The sequence below is a fragment of the Morus notabilis genome, unplaced genomic scaffold, assembly GCF_000414095.1.
Source record: "Morus notabilis unplaced genomic scaffold, ASM41409v2 Scaffold812, whole genome shotgun sequence".
Classification (NCBI taxonomy): Eukaryota; Viridiplantae; Streptophyta; class Magnoliopsida; order Rosales; family Moraceae; genus Morus; species Morus notabilis.
In genome coordinates, this window is record NW_010361467.1 from 80,802 (window position 1) to 98,144 (window position 17,343).

General features: G+C 33.4%; 3 protein-coding genes across 3 annotated transcripts; 1 reads left to right on the forward strand and 2 right to left on the reverse strand.

The window, feature by feature from the left end:
• Nucleotides 1-2,037: 2,037 nt before the first annotated feature.
• LOC21394707 lies at nucleotides 2,038-5,193 on the reverse strand. The gene is made up of 3 exons (XM_010099552.2): nucleotides 4,593-5,193; nucleotides 3,165-3,416; nucleotides 2,038-2,388 (listed from the first exon to the last, which is right to left on the reverse strand). Exons 1-3 carry the CDS (start codon nucleotides 4,947-4,949, stop codon nucleotides 2,104-2,106), a joined length of 894 nt encoding a protein of 297 aa, XP_010097854.1. The 5' UTR covers nucleotides 4,950-5,193; the 3' UTR covers nucleotides 2,038-2,103.
• Nucleotides 5,194-6,385: 1,192 nt separating this feature from the next.
• On the forward strand, nucleotides 6,386-8,665 carry LOC21394708 (pentatricopeptide repeat-containing protein At2g13600). The gene has a single exon (XM_010099553.2). The coding sequence runs from the start codon at nucleotides 6,386-6,388 to the stop codon at nucleotides 8,663-8,665; it is 2,280 nt and encodes a 759-aa protein (XP_010097855.2).
• A 1,469-nt stretch (nucleotides 8,666-10,134) lies between these two features.
• Nucleotides 10,135-11,772, reverse strand: LOC21394709 (bidirectional sugar transporter SWEET3). Its single transcript, XM_010099554.2, has 6 exons — nucleotides 11,736-11,772; nucleotides 11,585-11,621; nucleotides 11,224-11,446; nucleotides 10,946-11,107; nucleotides 10,484-10,603; nucleotides 10,135-10,338 (listed from the first exon to the last, which is right to left on the reverse strand). Exons 1-6 carry the CDS (start codon nucleotides 11,770-11,772, stop codon nucleotides 10,135-10,137), a joined length of 783 nt encoding a protein of 260 aa, XP_010097856.2.
• Between the last annotated feature and the right edge of the window lie 5,571 nt (nucleotides 11,773-17,343).

Consider the following 17,343-nt stretch of genomic DNA (forward strand, 5'->3'; position numbering starts at 1 on the left):
ACCCCACTTTTGGTTGCTTTTTTTAAAAAAATAAATAAAATCCGTAAGAAAAACAGGTTGTTCTATCAAATCTAAACCTTAAATAGGCGAAATGCCGTTTATTAAGGAAAAAATTGAAGTCTTTTTGTCAATATTCTAGAAAACAGCGAGTCATTTATTTTGATGTCGTTATCATTGATTGTAATGTAGTTGTGGTGGAAACTGAAGCTCTCGTTCAGATATAATTTTATGTAAGAATTTTTAATTGTAGCAGAAAAAGTTAAATGTGATTTTTTTGTAAGAACTTTTAACTGTAGTAAAACTGAAATTGAAAACTCGAATTGGTGAAGTGTGTGTAGTTTTATTTTGATGTCGTATCTTCACAACCTAGTGAACATTATGTTGTCTACTTAACTTGAAAACGACACATTGGGCAAGTCCTGTAGTTATTTACTTATTCCTATTTCCTAAATTCCTAGTAATAACTATCAAAAACAAAAAGAAATCCTAGTAATCGACGTAGGTTATTTTGATGTCGATATCAACCTGACGAGGACGACATGTCACTTATTTATTATCATTTTTACAAAATTAAGTCGTTTATTCATAGAATTCCGAGCTCCGAGACCTCACTGAGACCTCACTCAAATACATGCATGTTACGCAAAATGATAAAAAAACGACATGTCGTTTATTAGGGACAATAGGAAAAAAGCAAAAGATTGAAACAATAAACGGCAAGAATTCTGAAATTCGGTTTAGAAAGAAACTAGTATTACAAAAGATTTAAATTTAGGTCACGGGAAGTATTAATTTAGATATAATAATAATAATTTTTTAAGAATTATTATTTTAGATATAATTATCAGAAGAATAAGTGATAAGTGTATTTCGGCTAGAAGGGGAGAAAAAACTGGTCTCTATTCGTAAGGAAAAAACCTTTTTATGTACCATTAAATCGTCATATGGCCAAATCGACTAGGAAATTACAAGTACGTCCATATTGAACAATTTCACATCTGATCCATTTAGGCAATAAAAGTGTGAAACAAAAGCATATATAACAATACAAACAGTTGCTTAATTATTTTATCCAAAAACAAAATATTACTTCTTTTTATAACAAGAACACAATTTCTTTCTGTGGAAGTCCAATCTGATACATATACGAGCAAAAGCAAACTAACCAAGTGAATGAATTTATTGCTTGCTCAATCCGTACTATATATATTGTTGGGATTTGTTTCTTAAATTCTGTATTGATTCAAATCGCTTAATAATTGGCATTATTTTAGGAATGATTAACTGGTTAATTTTGATTGAGAATAGATTGGCAGTTGAACAGTTCTTTTTGGAAAGTTTATGCAAATCTGGAAACTGATTATAGTTTATATTTTTAAAAGTCAACTATTGATCCAAAGATGGTAAATTGATAATTGGTGATTTGATTGATATTTGATTGAGTTTTCGTAGCTAGATGATCTTCCTCTATCTCCTAAGAATGTGTCCAGATTTGTATATCAATTTCGAAAATATTTCAAGATTTAAGAAGATTGATTCTCAGACTGATTTTGCGTGAGCTAATCCTAACATCTATGTTGCAGTTATTGTTGCAACAAGGATCTGCAACAAATTTAGTTCAGCGAATTAATTGAAGAGGTCGTCAAGCTGTTAACATTTTGCTTATTTATTCAAAGTGTCTCTCGAGTCTTTGCACACCTTTTGATTAGTTTTTTCTAAGTTGTGAGATAGATGTGTAAACTTGTATTCAGTGAGATGATTTGAGTGTTTTTAGGAGAAAAACTTAGTTAGAAGGATTTCAATGTTAAAAAGTCATGGGGATCTCGCTGTTCAAGTCCATTGGCAAATTACAAGTTCATAGGCGTCTTCTTAGAGAGAGAGTTTCGGGTAGATTAAGTCCAATTGAATTGTAAAAGAGTTCTTACTGGATTATTCATCATCTGGACGTGACCTCGTAGTGTAGGTTGTGACCAAACCGTAATACCATTTCTCTCGTGTTCTTTTATTTTATATCTCTACATTATTTATATTGTCTTACAAAGTATTAAAAGACTCAAACCGGTACCTATATATATATATATAGATAGATACACACATCAGAAATCATGGTTGAGACTGACCAACAAGAACATCCTTGTAAGGAGTAGTTGAGGCAGGCAATACTTTGACTTCCTCCTCAGCTGATTGCCTCCTCCTCCTGTGATTTTCAAGAAGGAAAGGGATCTGCCCTTCCCTTGCTTGGATAAGTCTCTCTGGAGCTCCTCCTCTCAGTTTCTCTAGCCTTAGACCATCAACTTGTTGCATCTTGAACACTTTGACCACGTTCATGAACCCCCCAAACACTAAACATAGGCTCCCAAATATGCCTAGCCAGATCCATGTCATACCCTGCATTGATCACATGATCACTTGATTTACTTCTCTCATTATTAATTATCAAAATACGTAACTCCTATAAATGTTTTTAGGTCTTTCTCATTTTGCCTTAACTTAAAAAACTCACACTTTATCACTAAATTTCAAATTAGTCACACTTAACCATTTTTGTTAAAATTTTATGTTAAAGACATGTGATCACACTTAATCCTTTCATTTTCCGTCTGTTTTATGAAAATTTTAAAAGAAGAGGTTGGGTGGGACTAATTCAAAATTTGAGAGGAAATGCCGAAAAAAAACAATTTTGGGATGTCACAAAACAAATCCATGTGTAATACCTCCAAGTTCAAAACTAGTTTACTTGTATCCCGGTTTAAAAAAAAAAAAATCAATGTTTTGATATTTATAGCGCGTTTAGAACTCATTTTAAAATAATTTTATTTTTTGTATGAAAATAAAAATGAAAACGTTTTCAACCTCAGACAGAAATCGTTTTTGAAAATGCGTTTAGTAATTTTATCGAGAGATTATTTTTCAGTATAAAAATGTCCATTAATATCTTTGTTTCTCTCTCTGCTCGAGAGAGGAAAAAACGAAAACAAAAAATGAAAAACGACTAAAAGTCATTTTTCATTTCTCTCTCATTTTACACTAAATTAAAATATCGTTTTCATTTCCGCTTTTTGTCTTTATTGCGCCAAACGCCGTTTTAAAAACATTTTTATTTTTTCTTTTTCAAAAAAAGTGAAAAATAAAAACGAGATCAATTCCAAACACGCTTTTCTTACCACTAATTCTAAGCCATGGTGATCAACTCCGGCTTGCTCGCGGCGGTTGAGGATTGCGGCTGTCATGAAGAGAACGCTGGCCATCAAGAAAGGAATGTGGACACTCTGCTGCAAGATTTGGAGATGGCTATCGGCTCTCTCGTATATTTGGCACGAGTTGTAGATCGAACCGATTAGCCATAGGACAGGGCCGGCAATGAGCATGTTCAGCGTGTGCTTCTCTAACTTGGAGTACCCATAACCTTTCTCTTCCTGAAATTTTACATACTCAAATCAAATGATCAAATTGACTGCTTCACACTATAACCTTTTGTCTAAAACTTGTTGGATTAATTAACACATATTAATGCCTAAAGAATACACATGTCGTTTTACAATAACACAACCTCACAGAAAATCTTTCGTAATTAACCCACAGAAATTAGAACAAAGAAAACACACTCCACTGCATGTGTTTGGAACTCGTTTAAAAATAATTTTGTTTTTTGTACCAAAATGAAAACGTTTTCAATCTCATACAAAAATTATTTTTAAAAATGCGTTTGGTAGTTTTATCAAGAGAATGTTTTCAGTATAAAAAAATCCATTAATGTCTCTCTCTACTCGAAAGAGAAGAAAACGAAAACAAAAAATAAAAAACGACTAAAAGTCATTTTTCATTTCTCTCTCATTTTACACTAAATTAAAAAATCATTTTTATTTTCGTTTTTTATCTTTAATTGTGTCAAATACCGTTTTAAAATCATTTTCATTTTTTCTTTCTCAGAAAATGCGAAAAATTGAAAATAAGAACAATTCCGGCAACTGTATCTTTTGTTGTTTTTTTGCACTTCCACTTTTGTAAATGTATATGAGCTACATTATGGAAATAACGGCGAATCTTCGTTCTTGTCTTCTAAGAGTCTTTCCATTTTATGTCAGGCCAAGATGATGATGATGATATATATGATAAGAATAGTACTATATACATTTTCTTCCATCATTTTTCTTGTAAAACTACATAAATAAATCTCGTTTCTTTTTAACTCCATCTAAAAATTAATAAAAGGTACATTCTGATCAATCCCACCCAAAAAGAACAAGAACAATAAACCGATAACAAAGACTAATTTCTCAGTCCCCCAAGTTAACGAATTGATAATTCAAAGTTTGACTAACTCACTGATATAACAAATATTAGTTAGTTAAAAGTTATAAATTAGAATTAGAATACTAAATCAAATTAACCAAACACAAACGTATAAACCTTTTTTTTTAATCTACCTAGCAAGGATATATGTCCTACCTAATCCTATCCAAAAAGGAAAATAATTATGATAATAATAAAGAAAGCTAAAAAAAAAAAAAAACTCAAAAAACTTGAAACATTTTATGTATATCTATATATACGTACATGATACACATATACATACAGTCTACAATATATACCTGGATAAAGAGAAAAAGAATGCCCAAGAAGGAAAGAAGAGAGCCCAAGGCCTGAAGCAAAGGAACGGCAAACTCGACGAGAACGAGCTGCAAATCGTACTCCATCAAACCCAATCGATAATCGTAGGCAGCCAGATGAGCCACCAGGTCGTGGACGTTGGCGGCCAATATCAGCAGCAGCGCCATCATCAGCACCACAAGGCTCGACTTTGCCTCTCTCGAGAACAGAGCCACAAACCCACCCAGAAGCACCACCGTCGCGAACAGATACAGCCCCGCGTTTATGTATTCCCCTCGGTTCCGAGACCCCCGGGGTCCGTACACCCGTGCATCGCGAGCCGACGCTAGCTTCACCATTTATATATAATGTATATGTATGTATGTAGAGGAACTTAGAGTACTGTGTTTTGGTTTGAGATCTGTTACGTTATATATTATATGATTTGTTCTCTTGAGTTTCATTTCAGAGAGAATTGGTCAAGAAGGAAAAGATTGATGAGTCCCTTTTTTGTGGGGCGAAAATAATAATAATAATAATAATAAAGAAAGAGAAAAAGAGATGAGCTTGTCGGGTTTACGTGTCGCCCTGCATGGTGGTACATGAAGCAGAGAAAGCTGCTAGTTCTTTAGAGTTCTGAATATTGGTTTTTTGACAAGTGGCATTTGGCACGAGACTTTCATTTTTCTTTTTTATTTAGGCTAAAATAGTGAATAAAATTTTAAGAGACATTTAGTTGATGGATTATAATTATGAGATTAAAATTATTTTTTATTTATGTGTATATTTTATAAAAAAAATACTATAACGAATCACGAATCATAATTTAAATCGGAGTATGAATTTTTCAATCAAACAACTCTTCAATGTGTACGTGTTTTCCTGAAAAATGTTAAAGAGCAACAAGATTGTGCTCCACGCAAAATAGGAATTCCTACCCGAAAACATTTGCCTTTTAGGAAAATTCACATATTTGATGATCATGTTAATTTGGATCAGATTTCCCTTCTCAATCTGGATTACACCTACCTCGAAATTTCTCAAAAAATTGATTTTTAAATGATAATAAGTAGTTAATGATCTTTAAGTCAAATAACTTGAAATAGTAACAGAGTACGAATCTCGTATTTTATATTAAAAAAATATGACAAGTGAAATGACTGAATATAAAAACATAAAACAATTTATCAAGAAAAATCAAAAGGTAATACTTAGACATCGTTCATTTCACCGATTCAAGTTTAGAATTCGAGTTTTGCTACAATAAAAAGCTCTCAGAAATAATTACATCTAACTTTTTTGCTACAGTAAAAAGCTCTCACATAAAGTCACATCTCAATTCAAATTAAAAACTCAAATCAGCAAACTAAACGGACCTAATTTATGATCTAATCATAGTTTCAATCTTTTGTTTTCACATTAATATTTTAAGTAGTGTATCATAAGTTTATAAACCAAAAAAGATAGTATGTTATATAGGAAAAAGAAGGTGTTATATTATATATAATTTTCTTTAAAAATATTCTTTTTTTAGAAGTTCTTTAAAAGTATTCGTGATCATATAAGGTCCATTTTATTTCACTAATTTAAGTTTAAAATTTGAGTTTTATTACAGTAAAATAAACTCTAAAAAATAGTCTTATTTAATGTTTTTACTATAATAAAAAATTATTACATAAAATCACATCTCAACTCAAATTAAAATTTTAAATCAGCGAACTAAACGGCCTCTCTTAATATATGTAAAGATGGGATTTGCTTACAATTTTTGTGAAAGAAATATGTACTTATATAGATGGTCATTGCTCATTGGTGGGTAAAAAGGCAAAGCGTGAAAGAACGACATCGTTTGGTGTCTTTCATATCTTCATCTCTCTCTCACATGTCAGTGAAATTCCAGTTGCTTGGGACGTGGAAGAAATACAACCGATGGCGATGGAAGGAGAAATATTTCAAGCCGTTTTCGAGCTTATTGTCTCAAGCTTCGACACCATACCATAACGACGCGTTTTCCACCAACGTTTCCATGACCCGTCTCTGTGAAAATGGCCGACTAGACATTGCCCGGAAGATGTTCGACGAAATGCCACACAGAACGGTTGTCTCGTGGAACACGATGATTTCCGGGTACTCAAAACGGGGGAGATATAACGAGGCTTTGTCTTTAGTTTCTCTGATGCACTGCAGCAATGTAAGGCTCAACGACACGACATTTTCGAACATCCTTAGCGCCTGTGGGCGCTCAGGGAGGGTGGGAGAAGGAAAGGAAGTTCATTGCTTGGTTTTGAAGTCGGGAGCGGAGAGTTATGGCCGTGTGGGGAGTGCTTTGTTGTACTTTTACGCGAATTGTTTTCGCCTCGAAGATGCCAAACGGGGTTTTGACGAGCTTAGCGGCGGGAATGAGATGTTGTGGAGCGTGATGCTTGCGGGTTATGTTCAGTGTAATATGTTGAGTGATGCCATGAAGTTTTTTGTGAAAATGCCGAAGAGGGATGTTGTGGCGTGGACTAGTTTGATTTCGGGGTATGCGAAGAGTGAGGAGGGGTGTGAGAGGGCTTTGGAGTTGTTTAGGTGGATGAGGTATGATGGTGAGGTGGTGCCTAATGAGTTCACTTTCGATTGTGTTATTAGGGCATGTGGGAGAGTGGGGGTGTTAAGTGAAGGAAAGGCTGTTCATGGGCTTGTGGCTAAAAACGGGTTTGAGTTTGAGCAGTCAGTTTGTTGCGCGTTGATTGAATTTTATCGCAGCTGTGGGGCTATCCATTGTGCCAAAAGAGTTTATGATGGACTAGAGAATTCTTATGTAAATGCTACTAGTTCACTTATTGCGGGGCTTGTATCCATGGGAAGAATCCAAGAAGCTAAGATGATTTTCGATAGGCTTAAAGAAAAGGATTCTGTTTCTTGTAATTTGATGATGAAAGGGTATGCCATGAGTGGCCAAGTGGAGGAATCGAAGAGATTGTTTGAGAACATGACGCACAAAACTATAATCTCTTCGAATACCATGATTTCCGTCTATTCCAAGAGTGGAGAAATTGGAAAGGCTTTAAATCTTTTTGAAGAAACCAAAGGGAAAAGAGATCCTGTAACTTGGAACACGATGATATCAGGTTATGTTCAGAATTATCTTCATGAGGAGGCTTTGAAACTATATTTGACAATGCGCAGATTATTTGTAGAGTGTACAAGATCAACGTTCTCTGTTCTGTTTCATGCATGTTCATGCCTTGGATCTCTTCAACTAGGACAATCCCTTCATTCCCAGTTGATCAAAACCCTATTTGAATCGAATGTTTACGTTGGGACATCCCTCATAGACATGTACTCAAAATGTGGAAGCATAACCGATGCTCATAAGTCATTTATCTGCATCTCTTCACTCAATGTTGCTGCTTGGACAGCTCTTATTAATGCTTACGGACATCATGGTTTTGGCTCTATGGCGCTCCTGCACTTTAAACGTATGCTAAAGCTAGGAAGCTCCCCAAATGCAGCTACTTTCGTTGTGATTCTATGTGCTTGCCGTTATGCTGGTCTAACCGATGAAGGGATGAGAATTTTCAGAACAATGAGAAAAGATTATGGGGTAAACCCAACTTTAGAACACTACGCTTGTGTGGTGGATCTACTTGGTCGGTCAGGCCGTCTACAAGAAGCTGCAGAGTTTATCAAAGAGATGCCTGTTGAACCTGATGCGGTTGTCTGGGGAGCACTGCTTAATGCTTGTTGGTTCTGGATGGACATGAAACTCAGTGAGAAGGTGGCAGAGAAGATGTTTACCTTGGAACCAAAACCATTGTATGCTTATATAATTTTGTCTAACATATACGGTGTGCTTGGGAAGTGGGGTGAGAAAATGACACTGTGGAAGAGAATGGGGAGCTTGAAAGTGAAAAAGGGTCTTGGATGTAGTTGGATTGAGCTTAACAACAGGGTTCACGTATTCTCTGTAGAAGATAAAACACATCCTCACTCTTGTGTTATTCATAGTACTTTGGAGCATCTGACAGTAAATGTAAACTGTATTGTTCAATTTGATAGTATTTCTTGCCAACATTGTCTTCTGGTTTGATTAATACATTATAATCTTACTGCGCATAATTATAATAGTTCTCAAGTACCCCTTTTGTGTTCTTGTGATATAAACGTAAATTGGAAACTAACACAATGTTTTGTATAACATCCACATAAGGTTTATGTTCCTCCTTTCTCTACTGTTATTATTTTCTTGTTAACATTTTTTATTTGATTCATTATAGATGAATTATTTTTGGTTTCTTCAGTTAATATTATACGGTGCGAGTTGATTGCAGCTAACCGAACCTATCTGTTTCACCGAATTAGGCATCTAGTGAACCTTGTTCCAAAAGGGTTCTTCTTTTTCTTTTTGAAATGGTTCTAAAAGGGTTCTCGATGATACCATCAATGTGATCCTGTAGGAACTGATTCTTTCAATTGTTTCAAAATGTCGTGGCTTGGATAGCAGGTTCTTAAACCCGATAATCTAGACAGCGTGGTGACATATTTTCCACAATTTATCTTTGATTTCTGTTCGTTAAATTTCATGGTTGTGAGTCATTCAGCACAAGGGAATGGTGATGGATCATATGCATATCTAAATGCTGGATTGGTTCTTGGAACATATTCTTTGTTAAACTTACGCATTGTGACTGGAGAAGCATGTTCAGTTGTTCTTCTCACGTCCAATGCCTTTTCAATGTGGGAAGATTATGAGGATTTGCTCATGTTCCTTAAAAAATTCCTTTTACCTTTTGGGCAATGCAAAGTTTATTGCCGTCTTAAAGTGTGGCATCATTAACTCTTTTTGTTTAAGGTTTTATTTGGTTGGTTATTGCTAATGTTAAGCTGCTGCTGAGCTGATAAAAATTAAGCTCAGATTATCAAAGTTAACCAAAATATTTTACATTTTATGGAGCTGTAATAGCTGCACCAAGTGGGTTATTTTGTATGCATGCTCGTTTTATAATTGCATCGAAGGATTCACAAAAACTCTTATCATATTTTATGCTACAGAGCACCGGTGGTATTGAACACCACTCTCTAATAGAAAAATATATAATTGCATTGATTCACAAAAACTCATCATATTCTATTAGTGGTGACACTCTAAGCATTTTTCTTTATGTAGGATGAATAATATGGAGTGGGTAAGTGGAGAAGATGGCTTTTTTTCCTCTGTAATATCAGTATTTCACAAAGCTAGCGTACGCCAAATAAAAGGAAATTCTAATGGAACAAAGTGATTTTTTTTTAAAAAATAACTTTTTACCCTTTCAGCTGTTTCAGCCATCCTGTCAGAGAATCATAGTTTATTGCCGCACTAAAAATAGTTTGAGTTCTCCCGTCACAGTCAAAGCAGATTTGTGCTCATGCACTATAAACATACACTGAAAAATACACAAAAAATGAAAAACAAAGTCCTATTTTTTTCTTTTTTTTTTCTTTCTTGGCCATGTGGAAACTGTTGGACAACACAACAGGACACAAATATAATCAAACTTCAGTAGTGCGTTTCATCATCTAACACTTGCCGTTGATATTAATGTCATCAATCACAGGCTGCAGCTGTTTGGTTTTGTCATCATCATTAATATTGTTATTGTTATTATTATTATTCTTTTCAAGTTCCCATTTTGCTGGTTCTTCCGAAACTCCATTATTCCTGTACTTGCAGTAGAGCACAAGTTGAAGAATGCCTATTGGGCAACCGACCAAATTAGGGGACTGCCAAATGAACATAAGAAGATTTGAGTCGATAATATATGAAGTAATACTCAAAATGTCCTTAGAAAATAATACCTCAAAATAAATGTAACATTGGAAATTAATTAAGGTTAATCATAATTGAAGATCTTATAATTATACTAACTGCAAGAACGAGATCGTGGCCTAGTAGTCCATAAGCCAGCCAAAGTACACTAGAGACGAAAGAGAAAAATGACAAGTAGAAGGGCATAAACTCCACGCTCTTTGTAGTTATGACTCGTTTCTGCATGTAGTAAATATCGCCAGAAAATTATTCACTTGCATGTAATACATATGTGATGTGGGATTCGGATCTCCTGTCCAATTTTTGACGTTTGAAATAGTGTGTAAACCAATTATAATAATCACATTATTTAGTGAACTCGAGTGAAAAGATGTGTAAAAATAAGTCAAAAAGCATTGCGAATGTTTTAAATAATATGATATAAGTTAATTGGTTGGATCCATTTGAGACAACAAAAAATTGAACAAGTGATCTGAATTTCTGTATATGGTTTTTCTTTGCTTAGAATTGAAAGAAAGAACTTATATTTTAGTTCTATGAGGAAAGGATGAGAGTAATTACCACAACCACCAATGGAGAACAATACATAGCTACTGAGGCCACAATCCCTACACTTCCCACAAAAACCTTTCTATGGTGGTGATCATGGAAAACAGACGCCGATATAAGCGCGGTAATGCAGAAAACTGCGACGACGGTGATTGCCGTCACGACTACCTTCAACTGCAGTGCTCTCATGCATGGAACGCTCAAAAAAGTTAAATAAGAAATTCCTTCATTCTTTGCACGCAATTATTAGGGAATGAAACTACAAGTAAGCAACGATTAGTAGTACTTGCCTTTCTTTTAGCTGTTGCAAACCATAAATATATGAAAATGAAGGAGGTTTCAAGAAGAACACCAAGGCCATTGACGGTAGCTACTGGGAAATTTTCCCACTTGTAGCTCACAATAGGAAGTCCGTACCAAGTATAAAGGAGACAGTTTAATAGGGTAATGGTGTAAGGGACACAAGAAAATTCTTCTGTGCTTTTCTTCCTTATGACCCTTGAAAAAGTTGATCTGGAAACAACAGAGAAAATTGTTTAATTAAGTACGATAAAATTCTAAACATGTGTCAGAGAAAACTAAAAGTAAATCAATCAAGCATGCATACAATGCACTAAAATATATACTAAATAAGTACGATCTTGACATTACATTGGAGCAACATAAAGCAACAAAGAAGCAGCATTGCCTGCAAACAAAAATCATGCATATTAGACAAAGCTCATTACTTTAATAAACGTTTAATAAGCAAAGAAGAGCTAATTAAGGAACACTAATCATTGTTAAGCGATCGAATTAATACCCATGACGCCAACGGCGAGGCGCAATTTTTCCGCCATGAGCAGCAGCAGTCTCAAGGCAAGGAAATCCCAATAACAAGAAGAATACTTTAAGTACTATATATCAGCTGAAATAAGCTAAGAAATCTGCTTGGACTCATGTTTAACCTAAAGGGGCTATATATAATATTCATATTGGAGAGGGGCAAAGAGGATAAAATAGGAAATTCAAAGTTACAAGTGGTGATGTCTACGTCTTCATAAACTTGTGGCCGCCAATGGAGTTAATTAAGTCACGATCTCCAACATGTAATTATAGACCATAGTAATTGCTAATCCAAATTTGTTAGTTCTTGGCATTCAGATTAATTAGAGCATACAAACACATATAGAAAGAGTTGATTTATATAACTTCTAGTGATGCGCAGATGTCACCGGATTTAACCGCTTGATACAATTTTCTTCAGAGGTACTATATGTTTGGAAATTGATTGATTTAAATATGCAAGATATACTACCAAGTGCTTTGTGCCTTTTGGACTCCAAAACATAATGTTTCACCAATAATTTTGATCTCCATATGTATTTTATTATTCAATACAAGTGATGCTGTTTTCAAGAATGATGTGGCTTCCATTTTAACTAAATATTGGAGCTATATGGGACAAAGAAGAACCTCATTTAATTAGAGATATCAAAGGGAATGCCTGGTTTTCACAAGGTATTAAACTTATTTTTTCTTGATTAATAATGAAGCACATCTCGTGGCTCACAAGTAACAAGAAAATCTCATAAAAAAAGCTTACAATAGTGGATTCTCAAGTCTGGTTATGGTTGGTGTTTAAAGAATTTAATTGCGCCTCTTCCTATCAGTTATAATTTTTAATAGAAATAGTTGTGAGAACAATCTTTAGTAAGAATGGTTGCATCAATCTCACATCAAAATTTCTAGACGACCTTTTACCCAACATTGAAAGTTATCGCACAAATTTCCAACACAACACATGATAACTTAATATGGTTCTGAAGATAAACATATGAAAAGCAGAATTTTTCCGAAAATCTTGTGGCTGTGCTTTCTAAAGAAGATTAAATAAGATTTATTCCAATAGTACTTCATCTTTTGAAGTGGATTGTAGCTCATGGTCTTGCTGGAAATAAGAGAAATCATATTAAATTTGTATTTATTCAAGCAAGATCCTAATAGGCAGTAAAAGTATATCATCAAATTTTTTTTTGTCTCCATTCAATTACTTTGAGATTGATGAAAGGAAACAATTTGCTAATGAAGGTGATATCAGCATATACTTTTAGACTGTCTTCCATTCATTTATATGTTTTTTTTTTTTCTTTTCCTTTATGCCTCAACGAGATCTAAATATGATTCCACGTGATCCTCAACCCAAACAAATGGGTTTCTGATACTTTTATCAATGTCAATTGCCATGATTCTGGCCTTGAATGTTCGACAGTGTAATGGAATACTTTCTTAGCAATTATTTTTGTGATTTTATATTAATATTGTTTCTTGTGCAGCAATATAACGTCTAAAGTAATAGTGTAACAAGCAAGAAATTGTGGCCACGTACATATACATATATATTACATAATGAATATGTAGACGTGTGTACGTGGTAAAAAGATATATATGTAAATGCAAAACAATATTAATGTTTTAAAACAACGATTGTCGTTTTGATATAATATCAGATTGGTTAAACTTCAAGAAAATTGTCCGAGAGCATTTAGAGTATATTCTCAAAGGCTAACTTTTAATTTCGCCAAAACATAGTGGTTGTCTCACTTTATTCCCAATTAAAATCACGCAAAATTCTTCCATAATTAGCTTATGATAAGTTAAAAATTTTGATATTTCTGTCATTGAGACATCAAACTTTTAACCATAAAAATCACATCTGGGTGATCAGGTGATTGTTTGATAAAGGACAATATAGTAAAAGTAAACAAAATTAACTTCTATTGTTTGATAAATTTTTCTCGCTCTAACTCTAAGTGCCACCTCCTACTTTTTGCTTGTAACTAGTGGCGGAGCCATAATTTTAATTCAGGAGGGGCCTAAACTAAAAACATGAAAAATGCTAACGAAATCAACTCCTAATATTTTTAGATGAATAGCATATATGTATAGACTATTGAACATACTTTAGTAATAAAGATTTTAGCAAGTAAATTAGATAAGAAAAACTATTTATGAGGTACATAATATCTATGAGAAAATAGTAGTTGCAAGTGTCAGAAGAGGAAAAAAAAATCTTTAAATATGCATGGCACATTTGAATGAATACATGTTACTTCAATAAGGGCAAATTAGAGAAAATGTGCGTGTGAGAAAGATGTAATTGAGAGGGTTGTTTGAAAAAAATTCTTAATTAGGGACGCACTTTGAGAAAAAATATTTTAATGTGTCATTTTTTTTATATAGCTTAGATTATATCCAAAAATATTTTAGAAGGTACCAATTTAAAAGAAAAATTGTTTTCATAAGAATAAGTTAGAGAAAAAAATCAATTAGGTACATTTAAAGTATAAAATTTAATAGGAAAAGATTAAAAGAACAATAAAAAATAAGAAATAAAATAATTTGAGATTGGATTTTGTGAGGATATATTTAAAATTTTTATTGATAAGGGGGGCATATATGAAAAATTTTGAGAAAGCATATAGGGCCTCAACTCCCTCCGCACCCTTATATTGCCTTTTACCAACTAATCAAGTGAAGTGCACATAATTAAAACCATTAAAGATTGACATTTTATTGATGGATGTATCAATTAAAGTTGTAATTTATGATAAGTTGGGAGACAGTTTTGTACCATTTTAAGTTGTAGATAGCAAAATGAGACAAACCTTATTCTTTGAGTGTTGAATTTGAAATTAACTGATCTATTCCAAACATGAATATTAAATTAATTTTCGGTGGTGATGTAAAAAAGAGAATCCTTATCACTTCAACGAACACTGAACTTGTGCTCAAATGCGCACATACATGATGCCAAAGCATTTAATTCAGGAAGGGAAAAAAAGAAAAAACCTTGAATTAACTTGGGATTGGGAGAGATTAGCTGATCAAACAAATTTGTTTCATGAACTTTTGATACAAATAGACTAATAGAGCTAATTGTCGCTATCATTTTTCGTCAAAATGACAAATCTCTGGTCTTAATTGTTACCACGTTTCTCATGAGATGTGTTTTTCATATTATTCGGCAAAACACTACTATTCTAGTAGATAATGAGAGAATCGCGCGCTGGTGCTTAAATCTATGTCACATGTGATCTCTTCCCAAGTTTTTAATCAGCAATATTAATTTCAGATTAATGTGTTATGCTTCTTCTGTGCTAATCTTGGAGAAAAATTTGTTAGATCAGTAGCTTTTCTTTTTTTTTTTTTTTTTTTTTTTTTTTTTAAAGGACCCACTTGAATCAAGAAGGGCCAACCTGCGAATTTGACGTAATTGCTTACATTAGTTTGTAATATGACACCAAAACAAAGTTGGTCATGCCATTTTTTTTTCTTTTGATATGGGGGGGGGTTTTTTTTTTTTTTTCTTTGATGAAATTTTGGTGTAGAATTAGTACAAATGTCATTCTCTACTATAGCTAGATGTTCCCTAGATAAGCCACTTTGCAGTTACGAAACTAGTCAGTTGATTCTCTCTTTTTTTTAACCAAAAAAAAAAAAAAAATTATATTGTGTATCATGCCACAGAAGGATCTGGAGCCATGCATATAGTTTTCAAGGTTTATAGCAAAAGGAATAACCGTAGAGATTTCTGTGTAGAAACTTGAATGAAGTAAAATTGTAAATAAGAAGATAGCTATTGGTTGAGCATTGCACAGAAAAGGGACATGTAGTCAATCCTTGTTTTTATTCTCTTTCTCCCTCTTTAAAAACCGTAAATGGTTTTAAGTAATTTAGAGTGCCTGGAATCATGCCCTGCGCACTTTTATATATAGCTAACACATTCAGTGAGGTTAAGGTGACGCACTTCTTATAAAGAATTAGGACCCTAATCTCGACAGTAAAACTTTCAACGAACATTTATGTCTGTATCTGGAAAATCCCTTTGATAACATTCAATAGAGTATCTAACGTTTGCCGCGCACACCGATTCCCAGAGTTTTATATTAGAAAAGAAAAGGGTTTTGAATAATTTCGTGAACCTTTTCTGGTGGATAAATGTTAGCATTAGATAATTGGGATAGGATCCGCCTAAAAGGTTCACAATTAATTTGGTAGGTGCAAATAATGTGGAAGACCACAATCTGAGAAATGCTACGCTCTTTTTTTTTCTTTTTTTTTTTGAAAAATAATTTTCATTGTCGCTTGTTGAAGATCATCAGCTATATAGCTTTAGGTGTTACTATTGCATGTGTTGGCTTTTGTATACAACATGATAAGATCATAAATCCGTTTGATCTCTTGTCAGTGGAAGCGAAACTATAAATTAATATTGTTACATATATATATAACTGAATCTTATCCACAAAGGTTTGCACTTTGCACCAATTTTTGTATGTATCAGTCCAGCCAAAGAGTCATGCAGACACAAGGCATTTTTATCTGTCGATTCAATTTGGAACTAAAAAATATATATATCCCCAACTTTCCAATATTGCGAAAATGCAAGGTTCTTTGATGAAAAAAATATTCTACTATGGTGCCATCTACATGGAGCATTATCCTTCCTTCGAATGTTCTTCTCTACTTTACAAGATTCCCTGCTAAGAGATATCATGATTAATGACTCTCCTATTGTACTTATGTACACATCGGTGTGGGTGTGGTTTTAATGGTTATTTTAATATTTATTTATTAATAAATATTATTGTTTTAGTTATAAAATATTAATTCGACAATTGTAATAAATTAAATAGTTAATCAAAATTTTTTTATAAAATTGAATTTTTATTACGTCACGTCATTAAATTTTTATATTTAAATATGATTACCGATAAAAAAATAACAATTGAAAACTCATCCATATATATTTTATGCACTTGTGAAATGGATAATAAGCATTAATAAAGACAAAAGAGCAAAATCCAACAGCTTTAAAGTGCGCTCGAATAATGCATCTCCGGTGGTTTTACGACAACCAGATGATCTTACATTTCAACCTTCGCTTCAAAAGTTTTTTTTTTTTTTTTCTCCTTTCTTCTGAATGCTTCACAGGCTTATTAATGTGGTGTGGACGATGGAAAAGCTTAAAACGATAAAGAAATACTTAACTGGACAATCAAATGTAAAACGACAGTAACCTCAAAAATGCTAAAATAACGACAATGAAATTTAGAACATCTACTTTAGTTAAAAATTTCCGAGTCAATTCAAACACAGCTAGCATACTCTTTTCTGAGGACTTCTCCGCCAAAAAAAAAAAAAAAAAAATGCGAGGATTTGAGCCGAAAAAAAAAAAAAAAAAAAAAAACAAGTGGGGACTCACATTGATCTCTGATGGCATCCAGTGGGGACTTTTGGTAGCTAAGAATATGGGGACTCATACGCCCAAACTTTTAAAATGGAAATTCAATTGTCAAAAGTCAAGTAGTCTGGGGACTCCAAATGCAAAATAAATTATAGTTTCTATAATGAGCTCGATAAAGATA

Coding starts and splice junctions, on each gene's coding strand:
- LOC21394709 (XM_010099554.2), bottom strand. CDS start 11,772: ATGGCGGAAAAATTGCGCCTCGCCGTTGGCGTCATGG. Junction 11,622..11,735: donor CCTCGCCGTTGGCGTCATGG/GTATTAATTCGA, acceptor TTTTGTTTGCAG/GCAATGCTGCTTCTTTGTTG. Junction 11,108..11,223: donor TTGCAACAGCTAAAAGAAAG/GCAAGTACTACT, acceptor AGAGCACTGCAG/TTGAAGGTAGTCGTGACGGC.
- LOC21394708 (XM_010099553.2), top strand. CDS start 6,386: ATGGTCATTGCTCATTGGTGGGTAAAAAGGCAAAGCGTGAAAGAACGA.
- LOC21394707 (XM_010099552.2), bottom strand. CDS start 4,949: ATGGTGAAGCTAGCGTCGGCTCGCGATGCACGGGTGTACGGACCCCGG. Junction 3,417..4,592: donor TTCTTTTTCTCTTTATCCAG/GTATATATTGTA, acceptor GTAAAATTTCAG/GAAGAGAAAGGTTATGGGTA. Junction 2,389..3,164: donor ACCATGGCTTAGAATTAGTG/GTAAGAAAAGCG, acceptor TGATCAATGCAG/GGTATGACATGGATCTGGCT.